Source organism: Vulpes vulpes, chromosome 9, assembly GCF_048418805.1.
Source record: "Vulpes vulpes isolate BD-2025 chromosome 9, VulVul3, whole genome shotgun sequence".
In the NCBI taxonomy this organism is placed as follows: domain Eukaryota; kingdom Metazoa; phylum Chordata; class Mammalia; order Carnivora; family Canidae; genus Vulpes; species Vulpes vulpes.
In genome coordinates, this window is record NC_132788.1 from 16,163,684 (window position 1) to 16,183,257 (window position 19,574).

Here is a 19,574-nt window from a genome sequence, read left to right on the forward strand (position 1 = left end):
CAAACTGAATCTCAAGGTCTAAGCCCAAATGTCTTAATGTTACTAAGATTCCTTCAAACCATTAAACTAATTAGCATTAAGGTAGTGATATTTTATTCTTCCCAGTTTTACTTATATATTTGGAGAGGATTGCAGAGAACAGGAATCATCTCAACCAAAGGAATGAATATTTAACAGTAAAATTTCAGCTATGTGATATCTGGACAAGGAGAGGTTTTAAGACAGAGTAAAGCTGGCACCTCCATTTCCTTTTGGGAAATTTTCTCTCCATTACACAAGCTAAGGGCTTCTATCACTTAGGAATGTCAGACATGACATATTCTCCTCTCCCACCAAAGTATGGCAGGAGGTGGGCACAAGGCCCCAGTACAGCCAGTTGGACAACAGTTGGTGGTCCGTCATCTCAGAGGCAGCTGCATGCTGACCCTGTAGATCATGCCTTCTGTCCCTTCAGATGTCCTTTGGTTCCTGCCCTGGCCTTCCCTGGTGCCCCCACCTTCCACTGATTCTGTGAGTCTTTTCCACCCAAAGCCTTTTAGTTAGCCAGTCTTCCCTGTTCACAAAGAACATGGATTGGGATGCCTGGGTGGCTCAGTGATTGAGCATCTGCCTCCGGCTCAGGGTGTGATTCCGGGGTCCTGGGATTGAGTCTCACATCGGGCTCCTTGCAGGGAGCCTGCTTCTCCCTCTGCCTATGTCTCTGCCTCTCTCTGTCTCTCATGAATAAATAAATAAAATCTTTAAAACAAAACAAAACCAGAAACAACATGGATTCCCAAGTAAACTCCACCGCCACCTCAGCCCAGAGTAAGGCCAGTGGTGGCTGGGGAAGAGGACTGGCTGGCCCACTGTCAACTCCGCGCATGGGCTAGAACCTGGACACCACACTAATCACGCCCATGGGCCAATGTGGCCAATGTTTCTGCAACTGGAAACAAGAGCCATTGGGGGGAGGATCCAGAATTGGGAGACTGAAAAACAGCATCTCATCTCCTAATGGCGACAGGATGGGATCATGTGCGGTCCTGACAGTGGGAACATCCCCCACGTGGCAGTCTTCCTCCCCTCTCACCATGTGCACACACTCATACACACATGTGAACACACACACACACACACACACACACAGCCAGTAAGCATCGTCCCAGCCTTCTCCAAGGAGAATCTCTCCAGGAGTGTCCAGGTGGAGCCTGAGTGGTAAACGGAGAAAAAGAGAAGAAGGCATAGACCACAGTCATCTTCCTTCTCTGGTGGGACCCAGAAGGCCAGGTCCTTGCCTTCAGAGTCACATACCTTAAATTAACCAGGAGTCCCAGTGGGAAGATACCACCTCCCTCTACGTAACACCAACAGGGCCACTAAATGGGACCACCCAGGTAGTCTTAAAACCAAAACAGACCCGAGGCATCAAGGTCAAGTTGTCTCCCACCCTTCCATCCCCACTGCTGCTTGCTTTCTTTTCAAGGCTGGGACCAACAGGCCTTGGCACTGATTGGTAAGGGGAGGCAGGAGAGGATGGACCTGGCAGGTTCAGCACAGGCAGGATGCAGAGATCCACCAAGTGGAAACCATCTCCTAAAGGAGCTCCATCACCCACACCAAAGACACAGGACGGATGTAGACACATGTGCACACACTCCCCCCAGGGCCCACCACGAGCCCAGGTAAGCACTGGGCCAACAAAATATGGGGAGAAGGCACACCGGGAGTGAGGCAGAAGGCAAACTGCTTCCTAGTATGTTTATTGGAGCCTTGGCTACGTATGAATACGGATCAGAAACCCCCCTCCACAGCCCAGTCAGCCCGACGGAGGCAGAGACACAGGGAGTCAATCTCCTTTTTTTCCCATTATAGACAACATTATTAAAAAAAATAAACTTTACAATAATACATTTTCGCTCATCTGTTGGGGGTATTATTTCGATAGTTTTGTCTCTTAAAAAAAGGAAAAAAGGGGGAACCACACTATATATGTATATGGATGTGTATATACATATATGCTGAGAAAGGAGTCGTGTTATGTACATACAGTTGGTGTTCGTCTGGGAAATGAGGAGAGAACATGGGAAAGAGGAACGGGGAGCCGAGAGGAGGAGAGAGGCTGCAGCCACCAGAGCGTGGTGCTGCCAGGCATCCCACCATGCTCTTCTCTGCCCCTCTCAGAGACCCCTTTCCCCAGGGGGCGGGGGAGAGACCCACCAAATGGACCCATAAGAAACCAGAAGAGCCAACAAAGGATCATTTCTCTTTGATTTCAAAATTCCTGCCACCAAAGAGGAAGCAGCAGCCTTGAGCTGGTGCCCAAGCTTTGCTCCCTCTGCCCAAGGGAATGAGCTCCGGAGCCCCCTGGAACTGGCCCCAGCACCCCCTCGAGGCCACAGTCAGGGAACCCAGTGCCACACCCTCCACAGGCATCGCTGGGGGTTCCCAGGTCAGATGCAGACCCACACGACCCACAGACAGAGAGGGTGAAATAAACTCCATCCTTGAAGCCAAGTGGGGGTGCTGAGGTACCCAGCTGGACCCCCAGCAGCCAGCCTCTCTGCCCTGCTGCCTGACACCCTCTGCCAAGCCCCCCACAGGTCCCTGGAGTGGGTAAGCTTGAGAAGGGCAGTCACCCTGCCCCCAGTTCGCATCAACACAGCCACAAGTCCCTTGGGCTGCAGGGGTGTCATCCTGGTCTCTTATGTCAGCAGGATCCAGAGAGGAAAACACCAGGAGAAAGTGAAGGGCACGTCTAGACCCTTGGCACCCATCCTCAGCGCTGGGTTCCCCTTGCCGAGGGATCTGTGGGCCAGCTCTCAGGCTGCCCGCCTGCTTGTCTGTTTGGTTTAGAAAAACTTCTCCAGAGAAGAAACCTGGGAGGAGACAGGTTCAGAGACAAGGTGGGGAAAAATTTTTTTTGCAAGGTGTGTGTGTGTGTCTGTGTGTGTTTCCATTTTGCCAGGCGGGTGTTCTCATCTGTGTAGTTTCCGGAAATCTCCCAACACGGTTTCCAGAGCCTACAAGGCCAACTTCAGCATCAGGAAGGAGACAGCGGTCAAGGCAGCCGACGGTCTGGCTCTGCAGGGGCCTGAGTTAGGTTTGATCACCTTTTTACTCCCTGGGATGATATTGGTTGTGAGCTGCAGCCACGGCGTAAGGGGAAACAGAAGCAAAGAACACAACAAAAGACAGAAAACCAAGTGAGTCAGCAGGCCCGGGATCAGACAAAGAAAAGGACTCAAGAAGTTGAGTCCTCAAGCCCCTGCCCTCCCCGTCCCCCCAAGGGACCCTGCTCTGTGCTCGCCTGCAGAGGGAGCGGGCTTCTGTGGAGCTGAGCTGGGCCCTGGGCTCCGGGAGCCAAAGCAGCAGTGCCCAGGAAAATGGGCTGATGCTGCCAGGTGAGGACGAGGGCCTATGGACACAGAGCAGAGAGGAGGGCCATGGTACTTCGATCTCAAGAAGCTCCCAGGGTCCACAAGTACCTGCTTCTTGAGAGGAGAGGAGAGGCGGGAGAAACTCTGTCCTTCCTGTTCCTAAATTTCTTTGAATCCCTCTGCTCCATAAAGCTTCCTTGCACATCTGTGTCTGAGTTCCCTCCTCCTCTAGCAGCTTACGCTTCCTTTCTTTTTTATACATATATAAACACCTACACACACACTACAGATGTGGCCAAAGAGACGCTCCTGTGTTGGGCCTCCTTCTAGGAAGGGACTGTGTCTTTTCCCATCTCACTACCTCTTAAACATCGCAAAACCAGCATAGAGCAGGTGCTCAGGACACTTGTCATAAAGAGTCAGGATGGCTGGAGATGGCCTCTGCTCAGAGCGGCTGCTTGTGTCTCACCCAAGGAGACAGCCAAGGGTGCTGGCTGCTGCCCTGGATGCTCAGCACGGTGAGTGCCCACCCAGGTCCAGGTGGGTCAGAAGCTCAACTAGTCAGGCCCACGCAATGGGATCTAGGGGCTCCAAGTCCGAGACTCCCCTGGGAAACATCCCCCTTCTGGCCCTTGCACCCACCCCCCCACTTCTGCCCTTCACTCACCTCTGTGAAGCACATGCTTAACTCTTTGGAGTTATTGGCCTTCAGTCCCTGTTCCTGTGGAAGAGAAGGTGTTGGTAAGGCCAGGCCACCAGAGCCAGCTCTCTGGCCGTGCTTTGTCCTATGACTTGAATGAGATCAAATACTCTACGGCCCTGCCACCCACCACTGGCAGCATTAAACAAGCACATGGTACATGAGAAGATGTTGGCTGAATCCCAAGCAGCAAAATAAGAACCTTGTCCCCTTCTCACACCACCAGCACTTAGGTCCTATCTCCCCAGGGCTCCTGGAGAGGAGACTCCTAGCTCTGCAGTCCAGCTTGAGGCATTATGTAGTCATAAGCCATTTGCATATCTGTCTACTATACTCGGAGCTCCTCTTGACAAGGCAGGGATCGTGGCTTCTTTTCCTTGCATTGGGCAGTGTCTGGCTCATAACATAAGTTTAGTAAATGCTTTACTAGATGCAGGAAAGGATGAATCAATGAATGAATGTCATAGATCAGAACAGGAATCCAAGTGCCAGCTCCAAAAAGCTCATAAGCCTTTATCTGGGCTTGTGGGGAAGAGAACTGTAATTGGTTAGTGATGTCTACTGCTGCTGCATGTTAGGAAGACATCTGGCAACGGAGGCAAGTGTTGGCCATTCCACCCTAAACAGATGTGGGACACCTGGGAGCTCAGTGGCCAAGGTGAGGAATGAGAAAGGAAGGCTGGCTTGCTGATGCTTCCAGGGTTCTCTACTCTTGGCATAACCACTTGGATGCAGGACTAGGGAGTGTGCATGAGAACCGTCCTTTGTTATCATCATCATAATGATCCATGGGAACCAGCTGGGGGACATGGTGTTTCTGGCTTTGAAAGGCTTGGTTCCCAAGGCACTTGTGGGGACGCTCTGGCCACCAAAAGCACCGGGAAGCCCAAGAAATTATTCCTAAATCACTGCTCTTGGTCAAAAGTATCAATAATCCCTTAAACATCATACGTAATCTACCACCCAGGGCATCTGGTCAGCTAAATAAGGCCCCAGCTGTCACACAGAGGCCAGCCAAAATCTAAGTCACTACCAATGGTGGAGACGTGACCACAGTGATGATGAACACAATAGGAATGGAACCAGGGACCTGACCCAAGAAGATCCCGTTCAAGACTACAGTGCCAGCTAGTGACTCCGGGTGCCAAGATCCAGCCGGGCTGAGCCGCCCACCTTTGTGCCTGCAGAAGTACCCTTTGGAACCCAAGGGCTGGATTCTACGGCCTCTACCAAGTGCAGCTCCAGCCAGGGCTGTCAGAGGCCACGGTGGGACAGAGCCTGCCCACCTCACCTACCGGCTGTGCTGTCACCACTGTCTTCCATTCTACTACCCTCCTCTTCACCAGTCCTACCTCAGGCACCCCACCCCACCCCTGCCTCAGGGACTCACAGCACCAGGGACATCCTGGGCCACATGGCCCAGTACCTGCTTCTCCTGGCCTTCTTTCCCATTCTCACTGGTTCTAGGGGTGGCAAGTCCCTGCCCCGTCCTGTGCAACCCGTCCCCACAATGTCAGTAACTATGCAACCTGTGTAGAACTAGACAGTCAGGATCAACGTTCTCACCCCCACTTCAAACAAAGCAACTGTTATTGTTTTATATGTTGGAGTTGGGTTCAACCAGTGGGGTAGAGCGGGGGAGGAGGTGAGATCTGAAGGTGGACACCCTGCAGAGCCGGCCTCTGGCTGGATTGTGCTCCTCAAAATGAGTGGACTTGACAGGTTCCTCTTAAAAGAAGAGAGGAGAGGGGGCTGATGGCAAATATTTGAGGAAAAAGGGGGGGGGGAGAAGGAGCAAGAGGAAAGAAGTAAGTAAGAGAGGAAGAAGAGTAGAGAGAAAAAGGAGAGGCACACCCCAGGAGCCCAGGAGCACATGGCAGGGAGGTTAGGGGTGATGGGGCGGCAGAGGGGGACAGAAGGGAGTAGGAGGCAGGGAACAGAGAGGAAGGGAGGGCACAGAGGAGGAGGAGGAGGATAGACAAGGAGAGGAAGCTGCAGAGGAGTGTCTCCATCCTCTCATCAGACCCACATTAACAGAAATGGGAGAAAGTGACACAGCTCCCTGGGCCGGCCCAAAGGCAATCCCTGACAGGTGCCACAGGGACTCTGGTGGGAGAGAAGGATGGGCCTCCACAAAGATCAGGGATAGGACCCCTCCCTGCTCCCCATGCCCCATGTCACCCACTGTGTATCCATCACCCACAGCATTTACTAAGTCCTTCTGAACCAATGACGTGTCTGTCCCATAGGCCCCAGAGCCACAGCTACACACTGAATGTGTGCTGACGGCCCAGGTGACATCGGGCTTCCTCTTGCTGTCCTAAAGTACCTCCTTCCGGTGCCCAGAAATCTAGCTTACAGGTTTTTATCCTCACAGACCCATCCGGCCTTGCTTTTTAAACCAAAGGGTCCTAATCCTTGGTATCCATCACCGCAGGACAATCCTTGGATCCAAGGAAGAGCCCGAGAGGCCCCTGGGCTCAAGTCTTATTCATCCAGGCAAGTCACATCATCTACTGTAACATACGTTTTATCATCTATAAAATAGGGATAGACCAACGTACCTCCCTGACCCACCGTGACAACTACATGAGGCAGGGCATCTGGCACAGCAAGGCTCTGCACACCCATAAGGGTCCCTTCATTCCACAAGGTGCGAAGCTGAGCCAAGCTTAGTTTTGCACCCTAAGGCAGGGCCATGAGAAATGCAGGCAGGGCCCAGGAAGAGGCTTTGAGGGGAAAGCCAGGGCCAGCTGTAGCCTGGGGCTACCCAGACCCTGCTTGACCACCACTCAAAAAGCAAAGGGCAGAGAGCAGTCTCCGCCCCAGGTGGACAGGGCCACCTGACCTCCAGCAGACACAGAGCAGTCAGTGAAGGTCCCCCATGGTGACCCTGAGACCCTCCCCCAGCGCTGGCCACACAGAGCAGTGTGGGCCTTTGCCCACCAGATGACTTCTCTGAAAGCGGCCTACAGGCAAGGCGAGGAGAGAAGGTTCCACCACCTAATGACAAAACCATCAGGGGCTCGAATCCACTGCTTCTCTCCATCACCATTAACTTTCCCCATGGCTCCCTCAAGGGGCTCCAAAAATGAACGAGTCACAGTCTGCTCACACCCTACTGTGAGAATAAATATCTACATGGTCACCTCAGTGTCAGTTAAGAAAACAGGAGCAGAAGAGGCCACCTCCCTCCCCAAATCCCCCCAGCTCCAGGCTGCCCTCTGATGCCCATCTCACCCAATCTTCTTGGGCTCCTATGTAGGAAGTTTAGGGGAACAGAGGTTAATTGCTCCAACCCCTGCCCCATCCCCATCCCAACCCTGAGCCTCTCCTTCCCTCAAGGCAAGCCCTGAGACTGTGGGGGTATGTATCTCAAAGGGCACAGGTCTGGGCTGCAAGGGTGGCAGGGAGCAGAGCTTTTAAGAGTAAAGCCCTCAGACATGGAGGCAGGTTCTTGGCTATACTGCAGGTTGCCTCCAGAAGTTTAGAAGGAGCAGGTGGCCCTAGGGACCTGACCCGGGATAGGAGCACAGACACAGAAGAAGAAGGAAAATGGCAGCAAAGGCGAAGTTCATCCTTCTAGAAATTTCTCCCAGGGGGGGGTTCTTGCCCAGACAGTTGGAAGGAATTATTATCTACCTCTTCTTCCCTGCCCACCTCTGTCCCTACTCCTAAATCTAGGTCTGACTGTCCCAGGACCTTGCCCATGTGGCTTGGGTCCCAGGGGCCAAGCCCAGCGTTGCATCCGTGGGAACACTGCGTCCTCTGCTTCTGGTCCCAGCCCCAGCTCCAAATCTCAAAGTCCTTGGCCACTTCCCTCCTAGCAGGCCCACCTGGTAACTCACTCCTCTTCCCCTCCATTCCTCGCCATCCCCTCATCCAGCCCTCCCATCTTGCCTACCTATGACTGCCAACTATGGCAGAGAGCACAGAGGTCTGCAAGGGCATCTCCTTTGCCAACCAATCTCTATCTGTCATCAGAATCTTCCCAAATTGCAGCACCCATTTTCCCATCACCACACTCCCTGGTCAAAGGCCTTTGGTGGCCCCTCCACACTCCCCACTTCAGCCTGCTAATCGGATTGTATTCCCACCCATCCTCCCCATGGCAGTACCCTGCGTTCTCACCCAACCCAGAGCCTGCTGTTCCTCTAGACCAGGGGGCAGACAAACACTTTCTACAAAGGGCCTGGTTAGTAAGTATTTTAGGCAACTCTGCCTGTAGCGCATGGATAATATGTAAACAATGCGGCGTGGTTGTGTTCCAATAAAACTTGATTTATCCCAATAGGTAGCAGGCCAGATGTGGCCGGCAGGTTCCCTACCAGACCTGTTCTGTGCTATGCTGACTGTGTGCCCTTGCTCCTACTTGCCCGTCACCCACACCCTCACCCACTCCACTCCGTTCCACATCGCCACCTACTCAGCCCTCCCTGTTCTTCCAGGCCTAGCAGCGGGGTTAACTCTGCCCAAGAGTCCTCTGCTTCCACTCCCATCCAAAGCAGCCATCCAACCCCTGGATCCCACATCACTTTATCGGTTTTCCCCGTGTGCCTATGGCTTCCCCCCTCAATTATCTGGCATGCATCCTGTCCATCCTACCCGTGTGGGACCAAGGTATGGGCCTAGTGAGCTTGTCAGCCTCAGAGCTTGGAACAGAGTAACATGGAGTGAGGACTCATGTTGAATAAAGCCACTAATGAACAAATGAATGAACACTACAAGGGGGCCAAGACCAAGGGAAGAAAAGAGGGAATGTATTCAAATCTTTCGAAGCTTGGAAATGAGCCATATTTATAAATCAGGACTATACAACCCACTGAAAGGCCTCTCAGCACCCCAATCTGATGCCCACGGGCTTGTGCACTAGGTAAGAGATCCAGCCAGACAGCAGGCAGGATGAGGAGGAGACAAGAGCATCTGCAGGCTGCCAGGCCTACTGCAGGTGTGTGGTGAGGGGGGCTTGCATCAACCCCCAAATACATTTCTGATTCCCCCAGATGTGATGGGAAGTCCAAGGATAAGAGCAAAATTGGCTGGTAGAGACAAAAAGAGCAACGGAGACTGTGTTGCCAGGGCCCTGCAGCCCTGGGAAAGGCGAGACTCCAGTTGATCTGATGGGTCCCTGCAAACTGGCCCAGAAAAAAACACCGGGAATGCCAAGGACGCTGGAAACAAACCACAACCAGAGGAAGCAAGAACCAGCTGCCAGTCTCCCAGCCTCCCGCACCCACTGCACCACCCTGGTCCAGGCCTCGTCATGTGACAGAAGGTGGGGCCTGGACCCAATTTTCATGGATCCTCCACAGAAACACTGCTTCACCTTCCCACCCTCATGGCAGGTACACAGGCGGCATCGACGAGAAGGACGTAAGCCGAGCAGAGTTGCCCACAAGCAAGAAAGCACACAAGGCCTGTTCTAGAATGGAGAGAGCAGGATGTTCCAATAAACCCAATGAACTGGGGACTCTGGGTTCTTCCTCCCAACATCTCTTAAGCACCTACTCAATGCCACACACTGAGCCCTGGGGTACACAGAGCAACTAAGAGGGGGGAGACAGCCCCTATCCTTGGGGACGCTCAGCTGGGAGAGCAAGAAGAACACATCATGATGGGGGCTCAAGGGAGGCAAAGCAGGAGCAGAGTCAGGGGAACACTCTGGAAGGTGAATCCAAGTAGGATCTGCCATGCAGAGAGAGGAAAGACGGGCACTTCACTCCAAGGAGCCGACAGGTGCACGGGCCAGCATCTTGCTTACCACCGTCCTCGGGTCTACACCTGGGGAGGGGCTGACTGCACTTCAGAAACAAAGGGCCCCGGAGGAGAGTCCACGGCTGACCTGCTGCCTCCAGATCAGGGAGGGAATTCACACAGTGGTGTGTGTGTGCACATACACACCCTGGCAAGGCCAGAGGGACAGGGAGAGACCATTTTGCAGATCTTGCCATGCATTCTCCAAGTTCCAGAGAGTTCCAGGCAGGCAGGGCTGCCTGGAGTGGGGGTCCAGCCAGGAGTGGAAGCCTACGAGGGCAGGACTCAAAACAGCATCGAGGATGCCCAGACACAGGGCCAACTCGGGGGTCTCCTAGCTCCTGGCTCCTCTGTGGACACCCATGTTTTTGCTCAGCAGCCCCATGATGTAGACAAGAGTTCTTCGGGTTGCAGAGCCTGCTCCCCATCGTGGAAAAGCCCTCTGGGGTGGAAGATCCATCGCCCTGCAGAAGAAACTGTCCAGGAGCTGGCGGCCAGGGGCTCTGGACAAGTAACTGTCCTCGCCGAGCTTCCATCCTTTGGGGTTTGAGAACAAGATCTCAGAAGGCACTCTGGTCCTGATGTCCAATCACTTATGTGGGGTCCCCAACTGGCTGCCATTCCTGGGTCAGTGAAGGGGGTCCCTGAGGCTTCCCCGAGGACCTGGGCCTTTTGAGGGGCAGGACAGAAATCAGTCAAGTCCCCTAGTCCCCTTGACCCCACCCTCCCTCCCACCCGGGCCTCAGCCTCCTGTCTCTGCCCTCCCACAGGGACCTCCATCTGTAGCTATGGGTGGCTGTCACTCCCAAAGCCCCCACAAAGGCCACCATGGAGCCCTTCCAAGCCTACAGAGCTGAGGGAGAGGGTATGAGCTGGGGAGGGGGCAAATCACCCACACCAGCCTCCAGCTGGACTCTGCACTCCCAGCACCTGGCACGGAGGAGGAGGTGCTCACTAAAGACCGTGATGAAAACAGAAGCAGGGGCCCTTACCCTTTGGATTCAGTGAGAAGGAACCAGGAGTGACATTCGGCGCCCCCCCCCCCCCACCAAGGGCCTGCATCTCCTCCTTTGCTCTTGAGATGGCCATTCTCAGCTGTGCTGCCCCGAGTGGCTCCTAGACTGTGAGTGGGTGGTCACTGAGGCCAGGCGTGGGGAGCCCCCTGCCAGCCCAGCACCCCAACATTCGTAACACCTAACACACACAGAGCACCACTCGGCTTGCAGGCACTTTCCCATACATCAGCTCACTTACAGATCGTGTTAACTCCACTGGAATCAAACCAAGTGTAAGACAAGCCCCCAGATGGTGAGTCTGCAGAAAAACCAGGCTAAGGCTAAAAGAAACCAGGCAACAGTTTAGCAGACCGCTGAGGGAAACTAGGGGAAAGGAAGGAATCAGAGCCATCAGGCACTGAGTGGGCCGCAGTGGGGCAAGAGGCCGTGGCCTTGAACTCGTCCACACCCACGGTGAGTCATATAAGAGTCTGGGAAAGGTCGGCAGCTACCTGCTGAATCAGCATCCCCACCCCCCCACTACCGAGTAAGCTGGGCCCCAAGGGACTCAGGGAGGCGGTGGGTGGGGGGAGGTGCCCACGGACATGGGGGCCGTGCCAGTGCATGGTCACCTGACAGGTGGCACAGCCCCGACCGGCGAGCTGCCTGCCACTCTAGCATGAAATTGAGCTGGCAATCGTGCAGCAGGCCCCCGAGCCCCCGCCGGCAGTCACTCAAGCATGGCTAGTGTAATTAGGAGCTGCCCAAGGGTGACACCAGCACCTCAGCCCAGACCTGGAGGGGTGACCTAATGGAGGGGAGCAGGGCATGGAAGGGTCCACACAGAGTCTGACGTGAGGGTACTCAGAGGTCAGCTGTTCCGGCACAAAGGAGCCTACCAGGACGGAAGGGAGAGCAGCTTCCCAACCAGGACGGGCACCCCCACCTGCTCTTCCAGTATGACAGGTCCAGGGGACCTGAACGCCTCCCTGAGGCCCCATCCCTGATCTAGTTCTCCTCACACTGGGGTTTTTTCCAGCTTTATGGAGATTATAATTGACCATTAAAATCGTATATATTTAAAGTGTACAAGCTGATGACCCAATGTACGTATACACGTCTTGTGAAATGCTCACAAGCCAATCAACATATCCATCACTTCCCATCTTTACCATTTTCCTCTTTTTTCCCCCCTTTTTGTGGTAAGGACACCTAAGGTTTACCGTCTCAGCATATTTCAAGCACAGAGCACAACGATGTCAGCTATAGTCACATGGCTGTACACTGGTCCTCCAGAAGGGCCTTGTCCAGAGTGACTGAAACATTGTGGCGAACGTGCACTGTGGGTGCCTGTGGGTGCCGTGAGCGTGCTGCCCCACTCAGACCGGGGTCTTCACTGCCCCCCTCCACACACACAGCCAGGCCTTGTTCTCCTCGCCCATTCTCCTTAGGTTGTGCCCCCCGCATGAAAGGTACTTCAGAGCCCCCCCAACTTTCTTGGTAACTCCAGGGCCACCCCCACTCTACCCCACACCCTCAATCTCACTGATCCCCTTGCTCTGCTCTGATATTCAGCATGAGGTCCTATTTCACACTTCGCTCTAGGGGTGGGTGGGTGTATGCGTGAGAGAATGTGTGTGTGTGTGTGTGTGTGACACAGAGAACGTATATATGTAAGTTGAGTGTATGAAAATGTACATGTGTGCATGAGAGAGAGAGAGAGTGACAGTATTATGTGAAAAGTGCATGAGTAAGAGTGTGTGGGTGAGTTGTGTGTTATGTAAGAGTAGTACAGGTGTGAGAGTGTGTGTGTGTGCATGTGTGTTCTAACTAGAGCCAATCTCCCAAGCAAAGAATCTGCTGTAGCCAATGGCACGAAGGCCCGAGAGCAGCTCAGCAGAGAAAGGCTGAGTGGGGAGCCCTGACCACAGTCCACGCCCGATGCTTGTTGAATGTTTGATCCTGGGAAGGACCATAAGGACCTCAAAATCCAGGACTGTGTCGGTTTTATTCATCAAGATCTCCCTTGCACACCCCACAGTAGTCCTGGCACACAATGCAACATAACACATGCTGGATGGATAGATGGATAGACAGATGGACAAACATATGAACATCATGGGTTCTGGAGTCTGACGTAGGTTTGTAATCTTTATCACCAGCCAGCTGTGTGACCTTGGGTGGCCTCCCTAACCCTCCTGGGCCATTTTCCTGTGCGTAGAATAAGAAGACCAACACTTTACTGTGTGAAAATTCGATGCAGTAGGTAGACAGTCACTGGCATATACCTGGTAATTAGCAGATGGCTAGTAATGGTACCCCTTACATTTCTCTGGTGCCCCATGGCATCTAACACAATCCTCTGAGAGGACAGGTGCTTCGTACCTGTAAGGTGAACGCCCAGGGAACGTAGGCACAAAAAAAACTAACCCCCAACAGCTCCTCCCTGCCTCTTGGATCCCGATCCAAAGGAAGGACCTTGCGTGCGCCATCCCTGACCTAATCTCCCATACTCGCCTGGGGTGTCGTGGTGCTTCTCTAGACCCTCAGCCCACCCCCAACTCCTTTTCCCCGGCTGCAGAGACACATCCCCTCACCTGAACAGATGTGCAGGTGGTGATGACGCTGGTCCCCAAGCTGGTGCTATCACTGAGGTCATCTGGCAAAGAAGGTGTTTTCTCCACCCGAGGGGCTTGCGTGGCCTGGAATGAGGGGCTCTTGGGGGACAGGTTCACATCTGTGCCATTGCCAAAGGCCTGGATGGCATTCCCTGTGGGGGGAGAGAGCAGGTGGTCACAGAGAAACCAGGGGCTGCCCCTCACATCCCGATACCGCCTTCTCTGTATCAACCTAGAGCTGAGGACGGGGTGTGGCTTGTCCAAACTCAACTTCTCTGCAGCTCCTTTCAGATGCTACTGACAGCTCACACGTAGAGAAGAAAACAGCAAGAGGGAGGCTGGAGAAGAAACCATAATAGAAAGAAATGTGGAAGAGAAAGGGAAGAGGGGACATGCGCGTGGAGAGCCGGGAGGGGGCAGCAGGGCAGGCCCAGGGCGGCAGGTGCTGGTGTCTCCAGGGCATCCCGTGCTGCAGACCACTCCCCCTACAGAGGCTTCCTCCACACCGATGACCCCCACCCCTCCCACACGCCCTCCAGCACAGGTGCCAGGTCCCCCCGCTGGCATTCCAAGAGCTCCAGACTCAGCTCTTCTCCTGGGTTGGCCTCACCCACTCCCACACCATTAGCACCAATGCACTAAGGATGAAATCATGGGACCTCTTGAACAAAACTGTCCTCAAGACTTGGCGCTGGAACCAAGTGCCTAGAGAAACCTCCACCTCCAAGTCCCAGACGCACCTCCAGGTCATCACATCTACGTCCCAACTAGGCATGGCTCCATTCCGTTGCATCATTGCTTTCTGGCCATGTTTCCAGTCTTGAAGGGGGTCATCTCTCCCCACCCAGGTCCCCCACTATGCTTCTCTAACTGCCCACTTGCCACCAGTTAAGCCCGCCTCCTAAAGATCTGTCCACCCCCTCCCTCTTCTCCCCTCCCCACCGCTGCTCAGTTCAGTCACACCATCCTCTCCATGACCAGCTTCTCCGCCCCCTGAGCAGACTTCTGTCGGGCCACCTGTCAGACCCACATCCCCACCCCTCCACAGCAGAACCAGAGAGCGGGCCTTCTGCAATGCAGGTCCGCCCACAATGCCACCTGCTGACACTCCTTCAGTGGCCCACATCCACCACCAGCAGGACCGTAAGATCCTAACATCCTCAGGACTGCGAGGTCCTTCAGGAGGAGGACTCTCCGTCCCTGTCCAGGTAACTCCAGGCATCCTCACGCCCTATAGCAAGACTAGGTAGTCTACAGTTCCTACAAGCACCTCTGCCCGGGTGGGCTGGCATGCCCTCCCTGCCTCATCAGCTGACAGACGCCCACTGTCCCTCAATGCGCCAGGGTGTGAGAAGCTTTCAGGGCCTTCTCCAGGCTGACTGGAGAGCCCTGCACAGACCTCCACCCTAGCATCATTCACCCCGTACTACGATCACAGCAACCCCCTGACGGTGTGCGTCCATCAGACCATGAACTTCTCAGTGACAGGCACTGTCGCTCATCTCTCCGAATCCCCAGTGCTATAAAGAAAGGCAGGATGGATGGAAGGAAGACAGGACACAGGGAAGGAGGGAGGCGATTTTCAAGTGGGTGGAAGGCAAGAGCATCAGACTGAGCAGATCGAGGCAGGCAGGATTTGTGGCTCAGCTCTCTCTGTAGCCGTTTGAATAGCAGTCTGATGACTTGAAAAGAAAGTCACCAATTCTAAAGGGGAATGGATCCTTAAAGGGACAGGTGACAGCTGGAACCTGGCTGAAGCTGTCAGGACAACAGGCCAGAAAATTTTGACCTTGCCCTGACATAGGTTCAAGGTCTCCAGTGGTAAACTGAGGCTGGCCTACTGACCATTCAGTAGCATGAGTCTCCAAGAACACAAAACCCAAGGTCTCTGCAGGTTGCTGGGGAAGCCCCATAGATGCCATGGGACCTCCCGATGTGGGGCCCCTGTGGGATGTGAGGATCTCGGGGAGGGACTGGTGGGACTTACGGAGGCATGGGTTCTCGGTGAAGTCCCTGAGGAACTTCTCACACTCCTCCTCCATGTTGCCACTCCCACGACAACTGCACCAAGGGGACACCACGATGCCAGTGGGGCTGGAGTCCACGTAGTTGGGTGTCATATCAAACCCTGGGCAGGGGGAAGGGGAAGGCAAAGGAGAGGGAAGAGTAAGGCCTTCTCTCTGGAAGAGAAGCAGCTTGGGAACACCCCCTCCCTCCCAACTGCCCCCTCAAACACACATACATCCCAACTCACAAAGTCTGAGCATTACTATCCCAGCCACCAGGGGATAGTGACCACATGGGGCAGAGGGACACAGACACCGAGGACAGAGCCAGACAGCAGAGGAGATATCGGGGGCCACCACCCTGCCCCCTGCTTCCTGGAGCCTGGCCCTTTGCCTCCTTTGCCAGCAAGCAGAGCGTGTGCTCTAGAGCCAGGGAGACAGAGGTTCACATCCAGCGTTTAGATCCCAGTGCCAACATTTACTAGCAAGGTGAACCTCTGCAAGTTCCTCGGCCTCTCTAAGCCTCAGTGTCCCGATCTGTGGAATGGAGATACCAACCCCTCCCTAGGAAGCACTGTTGTGAGAATTAAGACAGTCCACGTCTACCGCTCAGGGCAGTGCCTGGAATGTCCAAACCATGCAATAAATCTTACTTTCTCATTTCAAAAGCTTTATAAGGCTCCCAGGGCCCTGCTCTCCCCACGATAAAGGGCTGGCCTCTCCTCTGGCTTCTCTGAAGAGAGGAGTGAGCTCACACTGTCCACCCTCTGGCCCCGAGCCGGGCCCCCTACCCACAGCCAGGTGCCACTGTGGGCACAGGTGCGCGGGGGCGGCTTACCAATCATGCCAGCGTAGGAGCCCAGACACGCCTGGTAATTGTCGGCAGGGCAGCTGGTGAGCGTCTGGTAGGAGGCACGACAATTGGCGTGGAAGTCTGCCAGTCGGGACCTGGTGTCAGGAGAAGACCCAACAGAGAGAACGGTTTAGTCTGGCGGCCTTCCCACCTTTTCTGCGGCAGAGCAGCTCCTCTCCACAGGTTCCCAGGCCGGGAGGAAGCTAGGAAGATGGAGAGGAGGAAAAGGAGAGGCCTCAAGCCTTTGGGGGCTTCATGCGGGGAGCTCCCTGGCAGCAGGACTTCCTGGAGGACCAGGTACACAGCTGAGGCATGGCAGGCTGTGAATGGATCTTGAGTCTGGGGAACACAGAGAGAACCTGGGGTGGGTTTGCCAAGAATGCCCGGGACCAAGGCAGGAAAGTGGGCTCTGCTCTCTGCTTGGCCCACTCCTGGGTGACCTTGCCCAAGGCCTTCAACACCTCACTCTACCTGCCTGCAAAATGTGTACAGTAATCCCTGTCCCAGCCACCTCCACTGAGGGCCACAGGAGCCAGCCCCCAGGCAGCTAAACAAAGAGTCCCCCCCAGCAGGAGACACCTGGGGGCTTTCTTGATTGGCCTTTTCTGGATTGGGTCAGAGCAAAGGACCCCCACCCCGGCTGTCGTCCCTCCACTTCCTCCTCTGTCCCATAAGGGCAGAGTCTGCTGTTTCTTCCCCTGGTGACATCACCCCTTCCCCTCTGTTGGCACCCATGATACTACTTCATAACTACCTGGGCACCACTCTCCTAGACCATGAGCCACATCAAGGTCGAGGATGCTCTGTGACCCGGGTCTGTCTCCAGTACCTGATGTGGAAGGTCACATGGAACCTCAGGCACCCAAGTCTAACCTGTCCCAGCACCCAGACTCCCATCGGCCTGGGCTGGGGGTGGCCAGCTCACCTCACCCCACCCCTCGGCATCACCTCCTGTAGTGAGTGCCCTTTGCCATGGGGTCGTCATGTATCATACCATTTGTGTCTCACAGCAGCTCCAAGCAGCGAGGAAGGTCTCATTCACTGGTATTTCCCCAATGATGGGCACACAGTAGGACCTCAACCAATATATGGTCAGTGAGAAGACTGTGGTAGCTACTGGAAGGGCCGGAACCCAGCCCTTGACTCCCTGCCCCCACTCTCTCCATGTCACAAGGTACCTCACGAAGCCATCCCAAAGGCTGCCCCAAATCCAGCTCCCCCAGTCCTCCAGAGGAGCTCTGTCCCGCTTGACAAAGGAGACAAAGGTAGAGAGAGTCAAGAGGTTGAGAGGAGGCAGCTGTGTGTGTCCCACCTCGGGACACATTCTGGGGGGATGGGGGGGATGTGGTTTGGGGCAAAGGAAGCTCTCTGGAGGAATTCAACCCCAGTGATGCCTCCTGTGTCCCCAGACCCTGCAGCCCACAGAGGTGTGGGAGACTGAAGAAGATGAGCACCACAAACTACGTGGCAGGGGACTGAGGTTCTCACTTCAGTTGTGCCCCTAATTCACTGGGCGACTCAAGCTCTTACTTTTCAGGGACTCGGGTTCCTTATTTATCAAATGAGTAGAAAGTGCTCTTTGTAAAAGGCATTTTCACAGTCTGGGCAGATGAAAAGTTCCGGAGTGGGATGGTGGTGCTGGCTGCATGACAATGCAAATGGACCTAATGCCACTGAGCTGCACGCTCAAAAACGGTTAAAATGGTAAGTTTTACGCAATGCATAATTTACCACAATAAAAAATGATTTAAGAAGAGATACTTGCACATTCATCTGTCTTTCGTTCAATCCTCACACTGAGATCCGAACTCTTTGAGCTGTGACAAGCAGTCAACGTTAGGGTCCCACATTACAGAGCAGGAAGCAGACACTCAGAGAAGCTAAATAACTGGCCCAAGGTCACAGAGCTCCTGAGCAGCAGAGCCAGGGCTCTGCTCCGGAACTAACGACAGGGTGGAAGCTCTCTCTGGCAGGTCTCACTGCTCTGGAGCAAAGGCCCTGGAAGGGTCCTTCCAGAGCCAACATTCAGCATCCCTGAGGAAAGGAAATCTGCAGTTGTCTTGGAGGCAAGCAACACAAAAGCTCCAGGCACGGGCTGTGGGCTGAATTGAGTCCTGACTCCCGGTGTCCATGATAGGACCTGACTTCAGAATGAGCTCCCTGCAGATGTGACCAGCAGGAAGTCAGAGTGGATTAGGGTGGGCCCTCAAGGCCCTCAAACCGATGACTGCTGTCCTTATAAAAAGGGGGAAAGACATCACGAGGACACATGTGAAGACGGAGAGAGAGACTGGAGTGACGCATCTACAAGCCCAAGAAGGCCGAGGATTGCAGGCAACACCAGCAGCTAAGAGACAGGCATGAAACAGGTTCTTTCTTCAAGCTCATCCTTGAAGCCTTCAAAGGGAGCACAGCCCTGCGGACACCTTGATTTTAGACTCCTGGCCTCCAGAACTGTGAGAGATTAAATTCTCTTCCAAGTCTCCCAGCTGGTAGGACTTTGTTTCAGCGGCCACAGGAAACTCATCCAGCCCCTCCAGAGACTTCACTGTTCATTTTGGCCAACTGCCTCCCTCTAGAAGGAGCCAAGGGCACAAGGTCAGGCCCAGCACTAAGGAGCACTGCGGATGGGCAGCACACAACCAGAACGGAGTTCCTGCACGCTGTGAGCAAGGAAGCTGCTAGATAACAAGCAAAGCCCCTTGTTTCCATCTCCTCCCCATCAAAGAGGCCTCCAAGTCATCTCTCAGCCAAAATACAGAGAGCATTCCTATGCCGTTTGATCACCCTAAGGCCTGACCCCCTCCTAGTACCTCCCCAAGACCCACCTGCATGAAGCGCTTTCTGGCCACCCCGGCTGTGTGGATCTCTCCCGCCCCTGTATTCCAGCTACACAAAAAGTCTGGACCATGCAGTTTCATACTTAGTTGTATAGAGACTTACTGCTACTGCTCCATTTGGCCTCTCCAACTGAAACGTGTGTTCCCACAGTGGCAGACTTTACCAACTTCATCCTTCCTCTAAACACAGATTGAGCCCCTGCCATGTGACCGACAGACTAAGGATGGGAAGGATACCCTTGCATTGAGAGTCACTGCAATGTCAGATAGGAAATCCCAGCTAACGGGGTCAGGGTAGAGTGTCCCCCAGGCCAGGATCCAGGGCCTGATGAGAGGTCAGTGTTGGCTCACCCTCCTGCAGCAGCACAGGGCCCACTGCAGCAGATGGGAGGGGAGCCTCCCAGGCAACTCCACTCCCCGCGGGGCACATGGGGCCTCCTTCTCTTCTG

At 54.4% G+C, this 19,574-nt stretch overlaps 1 protein-coding gene across 4 annotated transcripts in view; it reads right to left on the minus strand.

Moving 5' to 3' along the window:
- Nucleotides 1-1,726: 1,726 nt before the first annotated feature.
- Nucleotides 1,727-19,574, minus strand: part of GFRA2 (GDNF family receptor alpha 2) — an 85,463-nt gene continuing 67,615 nt past the window's right edge. For all 4 annotated transcript variants that reach the window (XM_072719421.1, XM_072719423.1, XM_072719422.1 and 1 more), the window contains 5 exons: nucleotides 16,271-16,380; nucleotides 15,414-15,554; nucleotides 13,406-13,578; nucleotides 4,027-4,080; nucleotides 1,727-3,125 (listed from right to left, as the gene is read on the minus strand). In XM_072719421.1, coding sequence (XP_072575522.1) covers nucleotides 3,003-3,125; nucleotides 4,027-4,080; nucleotides 13,406-13,578; nucleotides 15,414-15,554; nucleotides 16,271-16,380 — 601 coding nt within the window. In that variant the 3' untranslated portion in view covers nucleotides 1,727-3,002. The remainder of the gene's footprint in view (nucleotides 3,126-4,026; nucleotides 4,081-13,405; nucleotides 13,579-15,413; nucleotides 15,555-16,270; nucleotides 16,381-19,574) is intronic.